This window comes from Rhineura floridana, chromosome 4, assembly GCF_030035675.1.
Source record: "Rhineura floridana isolate rRhiFlo1 chromosome 4, rRhiFlo1.hap2, whole genome shotgun sequence".
In the NCBI taxonomy this organism is placed as follows: Eukaryota; Metazoa; Chordata; class Lepidosauria; order Squamata; family Rhineuridae; genus Rhineura; species Rhineura floridana.
In genome coordinates this window covers 46062714-46082993 of record NC_084483.1, presented here as the reverse complement: position 1 = coordinate 46082993, position 20280 = coordinate 46062714, and the positions used below count along the sequence as shown (strand labels likewise).

Here is a 20280-nt window from a genome sequence, read left to right as displayed (position 1 = left end):
TGATGGAACGCCTCTCCCGACATGAACCCACCCGTACACTACGCTCAACATCTAAGGCCCTTCTCCAGGTGCCTACTCTGCGGGAAGCTGGGAGTCTGGCAACAAGGGAGAGGGTCTTTTCAGAGGTGGCCCCCAAATTATGGAATGATCTCCCTGATGAGGTGCACCTGGCACCAACATTTATCTTTTCGGTGCCTGGTCAAGATTTTCCTCTTCTCCCAGGCATTTTAGCATGTGTTTTTAAATTGTTTTCAAAAAAATTTAAATTGTGTTTTTAAACTGTTTTTGTGTTTTAAAATTTGTATATTTTTTCATGTTTTTAATTGCTGTAAACCGCCCAGAGAGCTTCAGCTATGGGGCGGTATATAAATGTAATAAATAATAAATAAATTAAGGGAGGTGTCCCTCCACTTAGCTGAACAGGTAGGTGGATGGCTTGTGGCAGTTTCACTACTGGTGGGGGACAGCAAAAAGACCTGAAATGGGTTGTTCTGAGGAAAGGGACAGGCTGATGTGTGATGGCATCAGACCCAACCATCCTCCCACCTTCTGCGTCCGCTGAGAATGGCAGGGCGGTGGATGTGGCAGTGGCTCCACTATCCTGCAGAGCCCTTATGGCAGTGGGGAGTTTGGATTGCACCTTAAGGCTGCAATCCTATGCATACTTATCTGGGAGCAAGCGCCACTGAACAAGCGGGTCATATTGATGAGTAAATATGCACAGAATTGCACTGCATGTAGAATTATTTTGATAAGATTATGTTGGGTTTCTATTACTTGAACAAATATTATTCCCACTATTTTAGCTTGAAACAGGATATGAATGCAGATTTAAAATCTAAAGAGAAATGCAGTTACTTACTAGAAAAAAGACTTGGCTGCTGCAAGAAAGATGTCGTGTTTGGCAAATAATAGACATCTCTCATATGATTGCTGACAACTCTATTTCTGTGTATCAAGCAAACTACATTGCAGCAGAATTCCATTGTGCTGTAAAATACAAAATATTTCTAGTCATTATACACACACTATATCTCCAAGCACCACATAAGAAAGTTTGCAATTCTGTGCACACTTACCTGGGAGTAAGCAGCACTGAATTCAATGGGAGTAATGTGTAAGTCCCATGGAATACAATGGGGCTTACTCGTAGATAGGGATTGATGGATCTGCCTATTTCTGTCCTATGTCAGTATCCCAGTAATAGCCATATTCCATTCCATTTTTTGGCAGATATAAAAATATTGTATATATTTTGTACACATTTTATGTGCATTCTTTCCTTAAAATTTAGATTTTTGTTTGGATTTTTTGTAAGATATGCATGGTTGTTTGCATTTCTTTGATCCCAAAGATCGATCTATCTATCTATCTATCTATCTATCTATCTATCTATCTATCTATCTATCTATCTATCTATCTATCTATCTATCTATCTGTCTGTCTGTCTGTCTGTCTGTCTGTCTGTCTGTCTGTCTGTCTGTCTGTCTGTCTGTCTGTCTGTCTGTCTATCTATCTCAATTCTGAATACAATAACCATTAGTAAATCTAGCACTGGCAAATTAGGTTGGTTCATTTTAAAATGCAGACCAAATTTCTCTCCCATCCTTGTTCCCAGGTACATGAGCCTAGGACTTCAACCTTTACAATTCCTACCCACCTCAAAGTGGTATAACAACATAATGTTGTTATAAAATAAATATTGCTGACATTTTGCATATTGGCACAATCCAACTTGTATTTACGTTGGGCTGAGTGGAGTTGTATGGGGTGGAACTCTAGCTGAGCTGGCTGGCTCCTGGCTCAGCCGGGCTACACCAGTGTAAGTCCCTCAGCCTGGCTCAACCGGGACCCAGCCGGCTCAGCAGAGACCAGCACAAGTGGAGCTGGCATAAGGCCTGAAAAAGGAGAGTGTTGGGTGTGTCAGAGGAAGGGCTGAGGTGAGGGGACTTAGGCCACATCCAACTCGTGTTCGGAGTGTTCCTACAGGTCCCAATTCAGGCAAAAGTTACACCGGGATTGGTCTAAGAAAATATTTGCCATAGAAGTCAATGGGGAGGGCTTACTCCCTGGTAGGGGTATTTGGGAGAGCAGGCTTTTACTGTCTGGTCCCTGTGTGCAGCTCCAAGCCAAGCCGGCATTCAGCCAACCCAGAGGCTCCTGAACAGCAGTTGGATGTGCAGAACTTTATGTCGGCTTCTCTTGCTCCAGCACAAGTTATGCTGGCTTCCGCTGAGTTGGATTGCTCTGCTCATTTCTGAAACTATACAACTATTTATATCCCAATAGTTATTCCATAATTAATTAATGAAGGTGACTGTCTTTCAGTCCCCTGGCAGTTGTGCTGTGGGGTGCCGCAGGGTACCATCTTGTCCCCCATGCTGTTTAACATCTATATGAAGCCCTTGGGAGGAGACATCAGGAGCTTTGGGGCGAGGTGTCAGCAGTATGCTGATGATGCCCAGCTCTATTTCTCCATAACATCTGAATTGGGAGAGGCCGTGCAAGCCCTGGACCAGGGCTTGGACTCAGTGGTGGGCTGGATGAGGGCCAATAAACTGAGTCTGAATCCTAGCAAGACGGAGGCGCTGTGGGTTGGTGGTTCCCAAGTTCAGGTAATTGGTCAGTTGCCTGCTTTGGATTGGGTTGTACTCCCTCTGAAATAGCAGGTCCGTAGTCTGGGGGTGCTCCTGGATCCATCTTTGTCGCTAGAGGCCCAGGTGGCCTCTGTGGCTAGGAGTGCCTTTTACCAGCTTCGGCTGATAAGACAGCTGTGGTCGTTTCTGGACTGGGATAGTCTGACCACTGTTGTCCATGCACTGGTAACCTCTAGGCTGGATTACTGTAATGTGCTCTATGTGGGGCTGCCCGTGGGGTTGGTCCGGAAGTTGCAGCTGGTGCAAAATGTGGTGGCGAGACTGCTCACTGGGACAGGGTATCGTCAACATGTCACCCCGCTGCTGAAAGAACTGCACTGGCTGCCTATTTGCTACCGGGCCAAGTTCAAGGTTCTAGTTTTGGCGTACAAAGCCCTATACAGCTCAGGACCAGGATACCTGAAGGTCCGTCTTACCCCTTATATACCCAGCCGATCTCTGTGCTCTGCAGGTGAGGGCCTCCTTCAGATACCATCTTATCAGGAGGTTCGTTCTGTACAATATAGGAAATGGACCTTTAGTGTGGCGGCACCTACCCTGTGGAATTCCCTCCCTTTAAATATTAGGCAGGTGCCATCTCTGCTATCTTTTCAGTGCCTTTTGAAGACTTTCCTCTTCCAACAAGCCTTTTAAGTTGAGACCTATCCCAGTCTGCATCTGTGTTAGAATTGCTTTTAATATGTCTTTTAATATCTTTCACCCCGTTTTTAAAAGATGTTTTTTTAAAAAAATTAAAAATGTTTTTAACATTGTTTTGTTTTAATGTATTTTAAGGTCTTTTTATGATGTTTTAAAGTGTTTTTAGTGTTTCTGTTTGCCGCCCTGGGCTCCTGCTGGAAGGAAGGGTGGGGTATAAATAAAATAAAGTAAATAATAAATATGTTTCATAGTAGATTACCAAATATACATAGGAGATACATATAATTTTCCCCCCACAGAGGTTTATAAGACAAGAGAGAGAGAGAAATGCTGAGCTGAAAAATTGAAAATCTTCTTTTACATTTTTTGTATCGGTTGTGGTACTAAAATGTGTGTGTGTGTAGGGCCATTTTCTGACACATTCATATATTACTATATGATGTGAAGTGGCAGAGGGTTTCCCTAAGTTTTTCTTCTGAAAAAGAATCAGAAAGATTTCACACCACTTGATGTGATGGCAGAGCTCCAGGCAGCAGCCCATCATCTGCTTCTCTCTCTAATGAATGGGAACAATGCCATATCACGTCAGGCTGCCTGTTAAAAGGGAGAAAACATAAGGAAATCTCTACCACCTTGCATCATTTAGGTAAGGTTCCTCCTCCCAAAATTATAGTATGCCCCTTCCCCTGGGCAAAAAAAGGCAGTACACATTCCCTAAAATTGTGTGTGGGAGGGCTGGTTTTATTGCTTTGGCCCAGCTCTAATATACATAGATAGTCAGGATGCAATGATTGGGTTTCTTCATGTGCATGTGGTGGTCTTGCCCTCATGTCTCCACTTTTTGGGATCTGATCTTTGAACACATCTCACAAATCACTAATCAGACTATTCAGAAAGCCCCGTCTATTGCTTTCCTCTCCATCAATATTGTCCCTACACTCCTTCATTGGGATCTTTTTATTTTCTTGTTGGTAGCCAGTTGGATGACTATCTTAGCTGGCTGGAAAACCTCAGCTAACTTCTCTCTAGCCACCTGGTACAGGTGCATGTGGAACATAGCTCTCGCTGAAAAGTTAACGCATAACCTGAGGTTACAAAAGGACCAATCCAAACCTAAAGCATTTGAAATGGGTTGATTCTCTTTCATAACTTTTATCAATATGTCCTTTGCAGGACCTCACCCTCTGAGGCCCCAACTCTCCCTTTGGAGAGATTCTATAAGCCAAATGAATAAAACTGTACTTAAGATTTTTTGTTGCTCAATTGTGCCTTTTCTCCTTCCTTATATTTTGTTGCTTATCTCATATCCCTATCACTGTACTTTGCATCTGTTAGAGTTTGATGAATTTGGTTGTTATTTTTCTCACCATGTTATTACTCTTACAAAATATTAGTACACTAGTTTTAAATAATATATGCAATACATAGATAGTCTTAGCTCCAAAAAAGAATAACCAGAGCTCAGTTCATGCAGCTAGGCTTTTCATCCCACAAAGCCACTCCTGAAAGCCAAGAGACCATGCCAGAGAGGTATGGAATGTGACACATGAGCTGCAGCAGGTAGGAGAAATTGGCAGGAGTTACAGGGAGGAGGCCTCTTGAGTGCATGGAAGCTTCTTCCTGTCTTTTTAAATTCAACCCATTTGGGTTTTTTTTCCAAATGGGGATGTCATGTTTAGAAGCTGCTATTGAGAAGCTGTGAAATGTGTGTACAATGGAGAAGTGATGAATTAGCACCTGTTATAAAAAGTGCCACAGTAATCTTGCTGCACACAGACTTGCGTGCAGTTATGTGTAAGGATGTTTCTTCAGTAACTATGGAACTTGTGTGTATTGTGCTGAGGATTTTTCTTTCTAAATTACTTTTTTATTTTCTTAGCGCTCTTCAAGGAAAGAAAATCTGAGAATAGTGTCACTGCTTTCTCAAAACACAATGATTTTTGTAATATCAAGTCTCTAGGGAGACAGTGAATATATTACTTTCTGCCTTCAAAGCAAAAACCTCACATTTGCTTTAGGATACCTGTTCCATACAAGTTTGGAAATCATTTTTGCAAGGCAGGGCAGTCAGAATGGAACTAACTTGTACAATTAGGCCAACTGATTTAGAACAGCATTATTATGTTCTGTAAGAGCCAGATCTGTAGTTTGAATCAGATCTGGAAGCAGAGCTGGGGAAGAGGGTATTTAGCAGTGCAATCCTATTTTTGTCTACTCAAAAGTAAGTCACATAAAGTTCTATGGGTTAGGCTGCAATCCAATATGTGTCTACTCAGAAATAAGCTCCATTGGGCTCAATGGGGCTTACTCCCAGGTAAGTGTATATTGGATTCCAGCCTTAGCCCCAGGTAAATCTTTATAGTCTTCCAGCTTAACTTTCTCTGTGCCATGTTTTCCTGATCTAAATAATCCCCAAAGCTGACTGTGGACAGAAACATGCAAGAAACATGCTTGTATTTAAACAAAATCATGGCAGATTGAGTTACAGATCTTCCAGTGGCTCATCACATTTGACCATAAGTGGGCACTTTTGGTTGATTTCACATATTGATCCATTTTTCCTTCCCATATTTTCCTTATAAAAAAATATTGATTCTCCTGTGCATGTAAAGATCACCTCAGGTGGGTGGCTAGCTCCACCTAGCGACTGAAGGCAGAAAGAGCGCTGTTCAATTTTGCAGGGACTTCCTGCTATCTAAGAGCCAATGTGGTGTAGCGGTTAAGCTGTTGGACTATGACCTGGGAGACCAGGGTTCGAATCCCCACACAGCCATGAAGCTCACTGGGTGACCATGGGCCAGTCACTGTCTCTCAGCCTCAGAGGAAGGCAATGGTAAACCCCCTCTGAATACCGCTTACCATGAAAACCCTATTCATGGGGTTGCCATAAGTCGGGATCAACTTGAAGGCAGTCTGTTTCCGTTTTCCTGCTCCCTGTTGCTCCTTATCACAGTTCTCTTTCTGCCTTCACCAAAGACAGTGCTCTCTGCTCTTGGTTCAGGCCTGTATATTTCTGTGTGTGTCTCTGGGCTTATCCACATGGGAGAAAAACAGCATATTAAAGATGCTGTGTTTACCTCCGTTTTCAGTTTGCACAGTCCACATAGGGGGCTCAAAACCAGCTGCAAACACAGTGCTTTTCATTCACACTGAAGGGACAGGATCAATCACCCAGCTTCCTAATGACCACACTCTCTTGCTCAGTTTGTTCCAGAGTTTCATTTTAAAGAAACAAAAATCCCTGAAGTGTGATTATTTGTATAATAATCTGCTACAGTCCAGCTGGAATGCAAATATTTGCTTGAATAGTGTTATGCTTTTGTGCACAAATTAGGGGGGGAAGAAAAAAAAGGCACAGTTTGCAGCAGGCTTGCAGAACAGGAGCTAGCTGCCAAACAGGAAATGAAATGAAAGAAGGGAGGAAGAGGAGGGAGTGGACATGGAGAGGGGAACAATTGACACACCCACCTAAAGCATTGGAGTAAAGCATCTACAAGTACAAGAGATATGAACTGGAGACTTTTTTCCTTCCCTTTTCGGATTAAAAGAGAATTGATATACTACGGATTTAAAGGGGAAAACCGCATTCTAGCTGCTGATTGCCTGCAACGTCATGTGATCCATGCAAATTAAAAGGGGCTGTGAGTAGCAGCAGACCCACACTAAACCTCTGTGTGAACCAGCCTTCTGTTTTATTTTAGTCTCTATCCTTCTTGTGTTTGGTTGTGTACCCTTCCCATCCCTAGACCCGTGGGTGTAAAAAATAAATTAAAAGGAGTGGGGGTCCGCAGTGTTTGGCTGTGAGGGAGGGTGCCCCTTCAGCCTTTCTCCATGCCATCAGGCTCATGGACGAGGCTTACCTCCTTCCAGTGCAAGACATCGGATTCTTCCCCTGCCACTTGCTACAGTGAAGTAATCAGGAGAGCTTGCCGCTGCCAGCAGTGGGCCGCTAGAGGCCCAGTGGAGTTGTTAGCAGCTGCCAACCACCTCTTCATGGCATCCTCCTCCCCCCTCCATCCATCCGCTGGGCAGGCTGCGGTGGGCCCTACAAAGGCTGTTACAGACCACAGAGCCATTCAGAGCAGCTATCCCCTGCACTCCCATCCTCCATCATCAGCCGGGCTACAGTAGGCCCACAAGCTGGCCGTCACAGGTCCAACGAAGGCTGCTTGCAGCCGCCAACTGCTACCTCACCGCCTCCACCCCCCATTGCCTATCCTCAGTGTAGGCTACAGCAGGCCCAACAACCTTTTTCGCAGCCACTAACAGCTCACATGCCATCAACGCAGTCTGCAGCAGGCCCAGCAAAGCCCACTAATCAGCCTCCTGCTTTTATACAGGCCTGCAGTTTCAGCTGCAAACCTCTTTTATTACCACCCCAGTAAGCCCCGCACTGTAAGTTGCTCCCATGGGGAAAGCAACCACAAAATCAGTGGTGCCTACCAAGAAGGTGAAGCTGCTCCTGCCAGTCCCAGACCCTCAGATACCAGAGACAGCTGCTGAGTCAGCAGTAGACTGCCCTTTCACCAGCAGGCAGGAGGTTGCTGAAGCAGGTATTCAATTGGGCAGGGTGATTTCAGTGAAAGCTTATTCACAAGCGAATAGACAGGATTGTAATGCAGGAGAAGATGGAAGCAATAGATATAGCATGGCTGTGCAAGACTCACACAGCTTGGCTTGCAGACTGCAAAGGGATCAGGAACCTTTCTCTGGGGAAGAAGGGGAGCAACCTGATCAATTTTTAAACTACATTTTCTCTACCACATCCTCTCCTGAGGACTTTTCAGGATTCCAACAGGCCCTCAGTCAACACCCACCCTGGCAGGAGTCAGCACGGGTGGTTGTTCAATCACCAGGTGATTGATTGACCGATTGACTGCAGTTTTTGCCCCTGATGCTACAACAATTAAAGGAAAAACTGAGGGAATCCCTGCTAGTAAATCTGACTAGAGACCTCTCTGCCCCAGTAGACTCTTTGCTTCCTCCAGGAGAAAACAGGGGTTCTGTAAGATCCTCAACCCAGAACCTGGGGAGAGCATTCAGGTTTCTGACCCACCACATGCATTGGCAGCCTCAAAACCACTGCCAACCAACCGCATATCACCAGACCCTCATGCAGCAACTCAGGGCAGACACCAGGGCTACACGGAAGATCAGAGCATAGACCGAGACTATAAGCTGATTGTTCTGGATGAGGAAGAGTGGAGCGGGCATTTGGAATCCAAAGAGGTCTCTTCCAACAGGATCTTCCAAGAATCCCACTTCCTGCCTCTCCTGTGCAAGGCAATGGAAGCACTGAGTTTAAATTCCCCAGAAGACTCTCCAGCCCCCACTGCATCTGGGGTGTGTCCAGACCCAAAGCCCAAATCAAGGGTACTGAAACTCCCTTCCTTGCTTCCCAAGGTAATCAAATCTGAATTTGATGCCCCACTGCAGTTTAAGAAGTCAGTTATGATGGTCAATAAATATTACAACCTGGAGCAACAGCTCATGGATCAGCTGAGAGTCCCGTTGGTGGATGCTGTTAATGTATGGTAGTTTTGTTCTCCATCAAAGAAACAAAATAGAGCAGCTCTTGCAAGATAGTAACATGCAAGACTGCAAACCCGTCAAAACGCCGATGACAGTAAATGTCCAAAAACGGAAAGAGGAAACGTCTTTTGATAACCCCATACTTTATAGGAGCATTATTGGAAAATTGCTCTACATTGCAAAAGTAACCAGACCTGACATATGCAATACAGTGGGTATTTTGAGTAGAAGAGTAGAAAAACCAGCCCAAAAGGACTGGAATAGTGTTAAAAGACTACTCAGATATTTAAAGGGTACTCTACATAGATGTTTATGTTTATCAGGTACTGGAAATGATGACTTAGTATGCTATGTTGATGCTGACCACGCAGCAGATGAAATATGCAGGAAATCAACCTCAGGCATTGTAATAAAGTATCATGGCTCATTAATAGATTGGCATAGTATAAAACAAGGGTTGCAATATCAAGCACAGAAGCTGAATATATAAGCCTATCTGCTGCATGCAATACGCTTCTCTGGTTTAAACAATTAACCTCTGACGCAGAAATTAGTGTAAAAACACCTTTCACGGTATATAATAATAATAATAAACTTTAATTTATAGGCCGCCTATCTAGCCAATGGCCACTCTAGGCGGCTTACAATAAAACTTAATAAAATACAATAAACAATATAGCCAGTACAGTATAATACAAAAATTACAGTATTTAGTAGATTGTTTTTACAGTTCTAGGACTAGTTCACCTTGGAAGTCTCAAAGATCATAAAGGCCTGATGGAATAGCCAAGGTTTCAGGCCCCGGCGAAATATATCTAGGGAAGGGGCATTTCGAAGATCCATTGGGAGGGAGTTCCAAAGCGTGGGGGCTGCCACAGAAAAAGCATTATATGAAGATAATCAAGCATGTATCAAGTTAGGAAATACAGATACAGGGACTAATAGAACTAAGCATGTCCATATTCGTTACCATCATGTAAGAGACTGTGTACAACAAGGTCTAATAACCCTACGTTACTGTCCCACTAATATGATGATCGCCGACATTTTTACTAAACCTCTTACCGCAGAAAAACATGAGGAATTTATGAAACAGCTGGGCATGGTTGACAAACAATAATGACATATAAACACCTCCGTTCCATTGTAAAAAGGAGGGGTATGTTAATGTATGTGTTTGTTTTTCAAAGGAACTCAAAGGGTTAATAGCTAAGAAAAGGAACAGGTGGAACTAGTGAAGGGAAAGAAAGCGTTTAGTCATCATGAGTAATATAAAAAGAAAAGCAGCACAGTGCACCAATCGACAAAAGAACAAAGATTGCGCCTGCCTGAATGGAACGCTGCAGTTGATAAAGCCTGGTCGATACCACGAAGACTCTCTGGTATACACATCCTGTGAAAAGACTTTGTATGTATGTAGCGAGTAGCTACGCCATTATGTTTATATTGTTTACTGTTGTGCCATATCCGAGTAAAAGGAGCAACTGCTAAGAGCACGAAGTTACGTGTATCCTGTTTTTCGTATGGTACAAGACGCTGTTACGTTTGACACCCTGTTGCTGCTCCAAACCATAACAGATGCTCCCATAGTAAATTTGTTAAACCTGTCCCAGAACCCAAATGACATGGATGTCCACCTCAAGGATCCTACAGAACACAAAATGGATCAGGGCCTCAGAAGAATCCACAAGGCTAGTGTGTTATCTGTTAGGGCAGCATCAGCCTCCTCTGCATTTGCTAGAGCTTCCCTCCTGCAGTTGGAAGACTTACTGGATGGCCCTCAGCAGGATCCAGCCTGAGTCCACAAGTCCCTACTGAAAATTGCTGGGGTGGTGACCTTCGTGGCAGATGCGTCAATGGATGCCATGCAGTTCTAAAAACGGTCGCTGGCAGCAGGCATCTTTACTAGGAGGACACTGTGGTTACTTCATTGGGATGCTGACCCCACGGCTTGCTCTAATTTGACCACAGGACCCTACGTAGGAGGCAAGCTGTTTGGGGACGCTACCCTTGCGAGTGTCCTGGAACCTAAAGAAAACAAGAAATCTATCCCTCAATTAAGAAAAGAGATGACAGAAGGTCCTTTCGCAGAACATTTCATCCTTACCAGATGTCACAGTCCTTTAGAGGCTTCAGACCATCCGGAAGGGCAAAAGAAGGCCGGCCCAGCCACCCATTCTGGAATAGGCAGTGCATCCAGGCAAGGGGCCAACAGCAGTTCTCCAACAGGGCTGGATGTGCGTCCCAATCACGTGGAAACAAACACCAATTCTGACGCCAGCACCACTCTGGTGGGAAGCTTCCTCCAGCGGTTCGCCCATTAATGGAGGGACATATCATCGGACCAATGGGTGCTGCAGACCCTCTGGCATAAACTATGCCTGGAATTCACCTCCTCACCTCCCACAAGTTTTATACCGTCTCCCATCTCGACATCTCCAAACAAAAGGCAGAAGACCCAACAGGCAATCTCTCATCTGTTGCAGATTGCAGCAACAGAACCTGTTCCCACAGGAGTGAGATTTTTGGGAAACTACTCTCTCTTCTTTACAGTTGGGAAAAAAGACAGTTTGTTCAGAGACCTGAAGAACTTGAAAAAGTATGTCACATACTTTCACATGGACATCTTGATGACAGTCAAGGAGGCCTTGAGACAGGGAGACTACCTCACCTCAATAGACTTGAAAGAGGTGTACCTCCACATCCCTATTTTTCCACCCCACCAACTCTACCTCAGGTTCATGGTAGGGGGAGACCACTTTCAATACAGGGCCATGCCTTTCAGTCTGTCTTCCACCCCCAGGATTTTCACAAAGTTCATGGTGACCCTGGTGGCACATCTCAGGACACAGGGAGTACATGTCTTTCCATACCTGGATGATTTCCTGATACGATCCCCATCGATTCACAAATCATGGGAGGACCTACACATCACCTTAGCATGTCTAAAGGACCACAGCTTCTTAATCAATCATGCCAAGAGCCACTTGTGCCCATCTCATCTCATTGTGCATCTGGGAGTGACAATAGACTCAGAACACAGAGTTATAAGACTGGCACAGGACACAATAGACAAGATACATACTACAATGTCAGTGGACCTCATGAAGTTGGCAGCAGTCCTAGGGCTGATGGTCTGTACATTTCAAACCACTCCCTGGACATGTCACCACTTGCACCCCCTCCAGTGGGCGCTACTACCCTTCCAAAGTGACATAGCAGCCAGGTGTCATCGCAGGTTGTCGCTATCACCAAAGATGTGTCACTCCCTACTGTGGTGGATGCATGAGCCCAGTCTGCAAAGGGGAATCCAATTTCACGATCATTCGCAAACACTCATCACATTGGACGCCAGCCTCACAGGATGGGGAGCCATATGCGATGGCCAGATGATCCAAGGATCTTGGTTGGCACAAGAGTCCTTACTTCCCATCAATCTGCTGGAACTGTGCATGATCCTTCTAGCACTAAAACACTTTGTGAGATCAAGGCAGTTGGGATGGTGCTTGTCAGAACCAACAATGTTACGGCCAAAGCTCATTTGAATTGTCGGGGGCACATGGCTGGCTCAGCTCCAAAGAGAAGCCTCACCACTGTTCCAGTGGGTGCAAGACCATCTGGACTCAATTCTGGTGGAATACCTTGGGGGGGGAGACAACGGTCAAACGGACTGGTTGAGTTAGCAACAGATCCATCAGGGGGAATGGAAACTTCACCCAATGGCCTTTCAGCAGATAGTGGACCACTTTGGGAGAGTGAAAGTGGATCTATTTGCCACCTAGCTCAACTCTCAGGTGAAAAGATTCTTCACCAGATATGCAATGCCAAAGATGGAAGGAATAGATGCCCTGACATCCTGGTGGTCCTTCAGGTCAGTTGTATGCCTTCCCTCCACTTCCAGTTATTCTGAGCATACTTCAAAAGATCCAGACTGAGAAGGCTACAGTCCTACTGGTTGCTCCATATTGGCCAAGGAGAGCCTGGTTACTGGAACTACTCGACCTGGTGGTCACCCCTCCTTGGCAGATTCCCCCCATGGAGGATCTGCTATTGCAAGGACAGCTTCTCCACCCAGGCCCAGGATGATTGGCACTTCATGTCTGGAAGTTGAGAGGTGATGCCTATTAAGAAAGGGCCTTCCACTGTCAGTAGTAGAGACCATGATGGCTTCTCAATGTCCATCCACTATTCAAATCTATGAGGGCACTTGGAAGGCTTTCTCAACTTGAGCCCAGAGGAATAAGATACCTCCTAGGAAAGCCAATATCAGTGAGGTTCTCTCCTTCTTACAAGATGGGTTAGCGTTGGGACTCAGACCCAACACCTTGAAATGTCAAGCCTCAGCTCTGTGAGCAATACTGTCTAGATCCCCAGGAAATCCACTGGGATCTCATCCATTCCTAAATAATTTCCTTCGTGGAGCAACAATATGGGTGACACCTTCAGAGCACCGCCACCCGCACAAAGTACTGAATGCCCTTCAGAAACCTCTCTTCAAACCACTCAGCAAAGTTTCTCTCCACCTTCTGTCCTTCAAGGTGTTATTTCTTGAGGCTATTACCTCGGCCCAGAGAGTGTCTGAGCTGAATGCCTTGTCTGTGGACAAGCGTTACTGTGTGTTTCATAAAGATAGGGTTGTTCTCCACACTGTCCCTTCCTTCTTTCCTAAAGTGTTGTCTACCTTCCATTGTCAACAAGAGCTCATGCTCCCTTCCTTCTGTCCCAACCCAGTCCACCCCACGGAAAACGCATGGCACTCAATAGATGCGAGAAGAGCCTTAAAAGTATACATTGTGAAAACAAAACCCTTCCGCCAAACAGATAGTATATTTGTGTCCTTTCACCTAGCTTCATTAGGAAAGAAGGTTTCCACCTCAACACTAGCAAGATGGATTAAAGCATGCATTACGCTAGCATATGCTTCCCTGAGCATATGTTCACTCAACCAAAGTAGTGACCCACTCCACCAAGGCGGCAGCCACATCTGCAGCATTTTCCCACAATGCTTCTCTCCTGGAGATATGCAGAGTGGCTACATGGGCTAATCCTAACACATTTATCAAACATTACAAAATAAATGCTTACGCCTCTGCTGAGGCAGACTTTGGGAGGGATTGCAACAGCACATTCTCCCAGACCAGTAAGGTTGTTACAGCCCAGCTATTTTCCCGCCCTACATGGGTCACCTTTGGTATGTCCCACCTGAGGTCATCTTTACATGCACAGGAGAAAAGTGCTGTTCATTACTCTTCAGCTGTATTTTCTGTACATCTGTGTATTTTCTGTGTACATCTAATGGGCTTGCAAAATTGAACAGCACTCTTTCTGCATTCAGCCTCTAGGTGGAGCTAGCTACCCAGCTGAGGTAATCTTTGACATGCACAGAGAAAACCGTTTCTATGTTCTGTGCAGCACCCAGCATACTGCGGTGAAGGGGGGGGTTAATAGAAGGAGTAGCAGGAGGAAGCATAACTCATTTTCAGGGTTCTTCACTAAAATGTTATCCTTTCTGGACCAGACCATCAAAGATGACAGCTGCATGCTGTCAGCACTTACCAGAGAGAGGGGCATCTATAAATCTTGAAGAACTGAACTATGTAATTTGTTCCCACCAACAAGCAATCAAAGGCATAACAGATAATACCATTTTTGTCTGTTAAGGTTAACAGCAATTTACAGAAATATTTAAATATACTCTACATATTTGTCTAATCATTTTTAAAGCCACCTAAACCAGAGGCCATTGCTGCATCTTGTAATTAATTCCACAAATTAATTATGAGATGTGAATAAATACATTGCTTTGTTTTCTTTGAACCTACCATCAATCAGTTTCATTGGGTGACTCCATTCTGGGAAAAAGTAATCTCTACTTATAAATCTGTATCATGTTCCCTATAGACATCTCTTTTTCTATAGTAAAAAGCTTGAACCCCTTAAGCTTTTTGTTGCAGAGAAGATTCTCTAACCTGCTGGTCATTTTGATTGTCCTTTCCTGTAGCTTTTCCAACAATACAATATATTTTTTGAGCTGGAGTGACCTAAACTACAGACATATTCTTAATGTGGGTCCACCATATACGTATATAATAGCACTGTGATTTCTGCTGTTTTATTTTCAGTTTCTTTCCTAATAATCCTAACATCAAATTTTCCTTTTCACTGCCATATCACACTGAGCTGACGTTTTCAATAAGCTTTTCACCGTGACCCCAAGATCTCTTCCTTGAGTAGTGACAGCCAATTTAGACCCCATCAATGTGTATGTGTCTACTTCAAGTGCATCACTTTGCACTTACATTGAATCTAATCTGCCATTCTATTGCCCAGTCACCCATGGTTTTGAAATATACTTTAGAGATCTTCACAGTCTGCTTGGGATTGTAGCATCCTGAAGAATTAGGTATCATTTGCAAAATTGGCTCCTTCAGTATTTATTCCTAATTTCTTATAAATTAAAAATAAGTTAAATAGTACTGGTCCCAAAACAGATTCTTGGGGCTTCATTCATTGCATACTTTCATTGCTAAAATTATCCTTTGATTCCTTTCTTCTCCTATTTTTCTTTCTTTGTTTTACTAGCTATTGCTCCATAAGGTGACTTTTGGAGAAATCTGTACCATGATTTCTAAGTTTTATCAGGAGTCTTTGGAAAGGGATGAATGATAAAGTAACCTTCTCTGTTAGCTGACTTTATTTTTCACTGAGTTACTGGAAAGAAGTAGAATCAGGAAAATATGACATTTCTCAGCAAGCATGTTGCAAATCTGAAAGTCTTTAATTTGCCTGTTCAATACCTGTCATTGCTATTATTATTATTATTGTTGTTGTTGTTGTTGTTGTTGTTGTTGTTATTATTATTATTATTATTATTATTATTATTATTATTATTATATCAGCATTCATGGATATTTGTGGAGACAGGTCCCTTTGACACAGGGGAGGCAACAGAGAGAAGAGAAGAAGCTGGAGGGAAATAATATGCATTTGGTTACATCACGGCCTTTCAATTTAAGGATGAAGACTAAGGGATTATGCAAAAGGTTTTGCCATAGAGGTGGAATTTTTAGAAGGATTCGAAGTGAGAGAGACATCATCACAAATGGAAGCAGTTCTAGGCTTAGGATGAGCAAGGGGCCTTTACATGGCTGGAGGAATACTGCTGACACCTCGCCCCATGGCAGATGGGACATTTAGGCAGAACAGAAAGAATATGGAGGGACTAGGTGAGAGAAATGATATCTCAGCAGCTTAATATGACATTTTAAAGGCATAACATAGATCTCCAGGTTGTGGCCTTCTAACTTTAATTCCATTTCTAAAATCACTTTGGATTTTATGTTCATGTTAATAAAACAATCTAACTAGTTTCTGCTATATGCCATTTTACAGGAGAAATCTGCACATGCTATCTGGAATAATATCCATCACAATGTTGCAGTATGATTGTTAAAATGCCCATACTTTTAACTAGAAAGCAACTAAACTAAACAAATAGGTGTAACATAGTGATTTAAGAGCATATGTTGTGAACTATTCACTGGATACTGTTGGACAATCCATGCTCATTAAGCCGGGCCTGGCAACCAAGAGGTCTTCTGTATCTTTAAAGGTTGTGCAGGGGAAAGAGAGAATTCCACCTTGTGGTTTTTCCCGTTATAGTGTTGCAAGAACACCTGCACTTGGCTGACTTTCTCTTCTCCTAAAGATACAGGATCAGTCTCAGGCCCTGAACCTGGCAACCCTAGAGGTTGTTGTTCTGAATGGCCATTCAGAAATTGTTCATGTAAGCCAATGACAGGTGATGGGTATGTTGAAGTACTGGAGCTGAAATTGCAATACTGAAGTTATTTGTGTTATGTAAAAAACGTGTCTTTTTATTTATAATCCCAAATCTAAGGATGCATAATCATGTGGAGGAATGTCAAACAACCTGCAGAGCACACAATAAGTCATGGTTATTAATCTCATCATTTTGCAATTTATATTATCCTGTATATCTTTATGTCACATATTAATTGTGCAGTGAGTAGAGTAGGAAAGGACCTATGTACAAGTTTATGTTAAACTTGAGATGGTGATGAAAAGTAGCATGACATAGGTTTTTCTCAAATGGAGATCTGTGTTTTTGTCTTTGCAGAATGCATCTAGCATTTTGAATACTACTTTATTCAAATGCACTACTTCATTCATGTTTTATTCAAATAATTTGAATACCACTTTCTATTCAGAGCATGAAACCAAAGCAGTTCACAGAACAATTAAAAATACAATAAACACAATAATATAACATTACAATAGGATATTCCAATAAAGTATTATCGCTAAATAGAAAACTTTAGATGCTGAAGAATTTGTATTCGTACCTAAGAAACACCTGGCTGAAAAGATATTATTTTAATTGATGGTGAAAGCAGAAAACCATCAGTACCTGTCTAATCTCCAAAGGGAAGCCATATTATAGGGTAAGAGCCATGGAGAAGTCTCGTTGATATGAAGCCATGACTTCAGCAGGCTGCAACCCTAAACACTTTCTTGAGAATAAACTCCACTGAACACAGCAGGATTTACTTCTGAGTAGACATGTATAGGACTGCCAGTAAATTAAATGTGATGAGTTCTTATTCTGATTGCAGTTCAATAACACTTTCCCCTGATTAACATTTATGTGTTTTCTTTTTCTAGCTCCCTGTGGGGGACAATATGTTGGATCAGATGGAGTGGTTTTATCACCAAATTACCCCCAGAACTACACTATTGGGCAGACTTGTCAATATTCAATTACTGTGCCTAAGGAATTTGGTGAGTTTTGTTTCTGACATGTAACATTCACTAATTCTTTCGTTCTTTGATTTTGTTCCCTATGCACAAGTTGATAAAAACAGCAAAAATATTTTTGTTAACATTCAGAGTTGTGCCTGAATAGTTATCAAGAATGTTTTAAAATGTATTTTGTTTTGATAGAATAATTTCAAGGCTCTACACTCTCCAGGGCAATCAACAGAGTAGAGTTAACCATAGCAGATACCAATTATTCAAAAACATCATGAACTTTAATTGATTACATCAGTTATCATCTGGGAATAATCATTCATTAACTCTTACACAGTATCAGAGACAACAACAGCAACAATTAGAACAACACCATATTGAATATTTTTGTATTAAATATGTGACTGGAATCCAAAGGTCTGGGTTTCTAGTTCCACCTACCAAAGGGGCTTTTGCCTCATTTCTCTCAAGCAGCAACTCCTCCCTCACCATCTAGCAACCTTGTGTAAACTTTTAGAAGACACGAGATTTGGTGAGGGTGGTGTGAGGTTGTCTGCAGCTGAAGGCAAAAAGCCAAAACTTGCACTGGGCATACCCAAGCACTGTGGCACACTGATAATAACTCTTTGGACCCTGGTCTATGTAATTTTCTAAAACTTAACACAAGCAGAAACCGACATAAAAATGAGGGAAGATGTTTGTGTAACTGGTGGAAACATAGCAGAATAATACCCAAGTTCAAAACTGGCCCAGATTGGAATGGATCTATTGCAGAAAATAAACTGTCTACTAGACATAACATGCTATAGACTAAAAGGATAGTTTAGTTAGTCTATTACTATTCATTACATTTATATCCCACCCTTCCTCCCACGAATACCCATTTCGTAAAATTGGCCCAGATTGAGAAAGAATCTTTTTATAAAAATAAACTGTCCACCAAATATAGCATTCTATAGACTGAACGGATAGTTTTGTTAGTCTATTCTTATGTTCTATTATTATTTATATTCCACCCTTTTTCTCAAAGGTGCCCAGGGTGGCAAACACAAAAATGGTAAAACAGTACAATTAAAAATGAAATAAAGACATCTAGTTTAATTTATTGAATTTTTGAATCATTTCTCACAACAGATAGGCCTGAAGTTATTTACAAAAATAAAGTAGAATAATACAGAAAAATGCATAAACATTAAAAACATAATCAGAAAAAAAAAACCATGCTGCCCAAATGCTTGGGAAAACAAAAAATGCCTTTGCCTAGCACCAAAGTAATGGCAATGTTGGTGCCAGATGGGTCTCTCTGGGGAGAGTATTCCATAGATGGTACCTATGACAGAAAAGGCTTGTTATCCTGTCGTCACCCTTCAGAACTTTCTCAGAGATGGCATGCAGAGAAGGGTTGATCTCAAGGTCCAGGCAGGTTCATATGGAGAGAGACGGTCCTTTAGGTATATGGTATCTGAGCTGTATAAGGCTTTAAAAGTCAAAAGCAGCACTTTAAATTGGGCCCAGAAACAAATTGGCAGCCAGTGCAGTAAGGCCACAACTGGTGTTGTATGTTCATTTCTTCTTGTTCCAGTTAACAATCAAGCCGCCACATTCTGCAGTATCTGTAGTTTCTGAACTGTCTTCAAAGGCAGCCCCACATACAGCAGCCCCACATATAACACATTGCAGTAGTCTAACCTGGAGGTTACTAGATTCTCAACAACTGAAGCCAGGCTACCCCAGTCCAGATAGTGTCACAGCTGGGCAACCAGCCAAATCCAGTAAAAGGCATTGTGGTTTCAGTTATAATGTTGGGTTCAGGAGTACCCCCAAGTTGAGCACCCACTCCTTCAAGGAGAGTGCAATCCTTTACAGAACAGGATGCATTCCACCTAGCTAGACAGAAAAACCACCCAGGAACAGTGCCTCTATCTTATCTAGATTGACCTTCAGTGTTGTCTCTCATCCAGTCCATTACCAAGGATATTTTATAAATACTGAATCAAGAAAATATTTTCTATATCCTTTTCCATTGAAATTATAGCTTGAATAAATGACTCTTAATCACCCTTTAAAAGTGAACATAGATGGTGAGAGCAATGGTTATGTAGCCAGAATAGGCTTGGGGGGTACCCTGAGCTTTGCAGAAGTACAAATAAAATTAAAGATAAAATCACATAAGTAAATAAAACCAGAAAGAGTACTGAGCATGCTCAGTATCCACAGAATGCTGACAGTTAGAAAATTAAAGCAAAATGGGGGGGACTGCAGGGAGTAATTTGGAGGATGGCATTCCTGGCAGGAATGCTGAACAAAAGAAGTCTGTAGGAGGTAGCAGTACACTGAAATATTTTGGTGCACTTTGAACTTGTATGGTTATAATATTCTTTGGAGAAAAATCTTGTCTACAGTTACAACTTTTATTTTTAATAATTCCTGTTATTGTTTCAGGTGAGTATGCGTGTTGCTGAACAATCTAAGAAGGTGTTGTATATATCAAAGAGATAGACAAGGATTTTAAAGCAAGTGCTTAATTTTGCCCCATGGGTTGATAAAGCTTTTTTGAACAGGTGCTTCTTTGCAACTTTTGCAGATTGAAGCAAATTTGACTGGATGTGTCTTTGCTGGATCTAGGCAGAAGTCCTCAAAGGAGGAGTCTGATGTTCAAAATATAACTTGTGTTGAGGGT

At 42.5% G+C, this 20280-nt stretch overlaps 1 protein-coding gene across 1 annotated transcript in view; it reads left to right on the top strand.

Annotated features, from left to right (window-relative positions):
- Positions 1-20280, top strand: part of CSMD1 (CUB and Sushi multiple domains 1) — a 1745606-nt gene that overhangs the window by 1441817 nt on the left and 283509 nt on the right. Inside the window, exon 31 of the mRNA XM_061622907.1 lies at positions 17514-17630. Coding sequence (XP_061478891.1) covers positions 17514-17630 — 117 coding nt within the window. The remainder of the gene's footprint in view (positions 1-17513; positions 17631-20280) is intronic.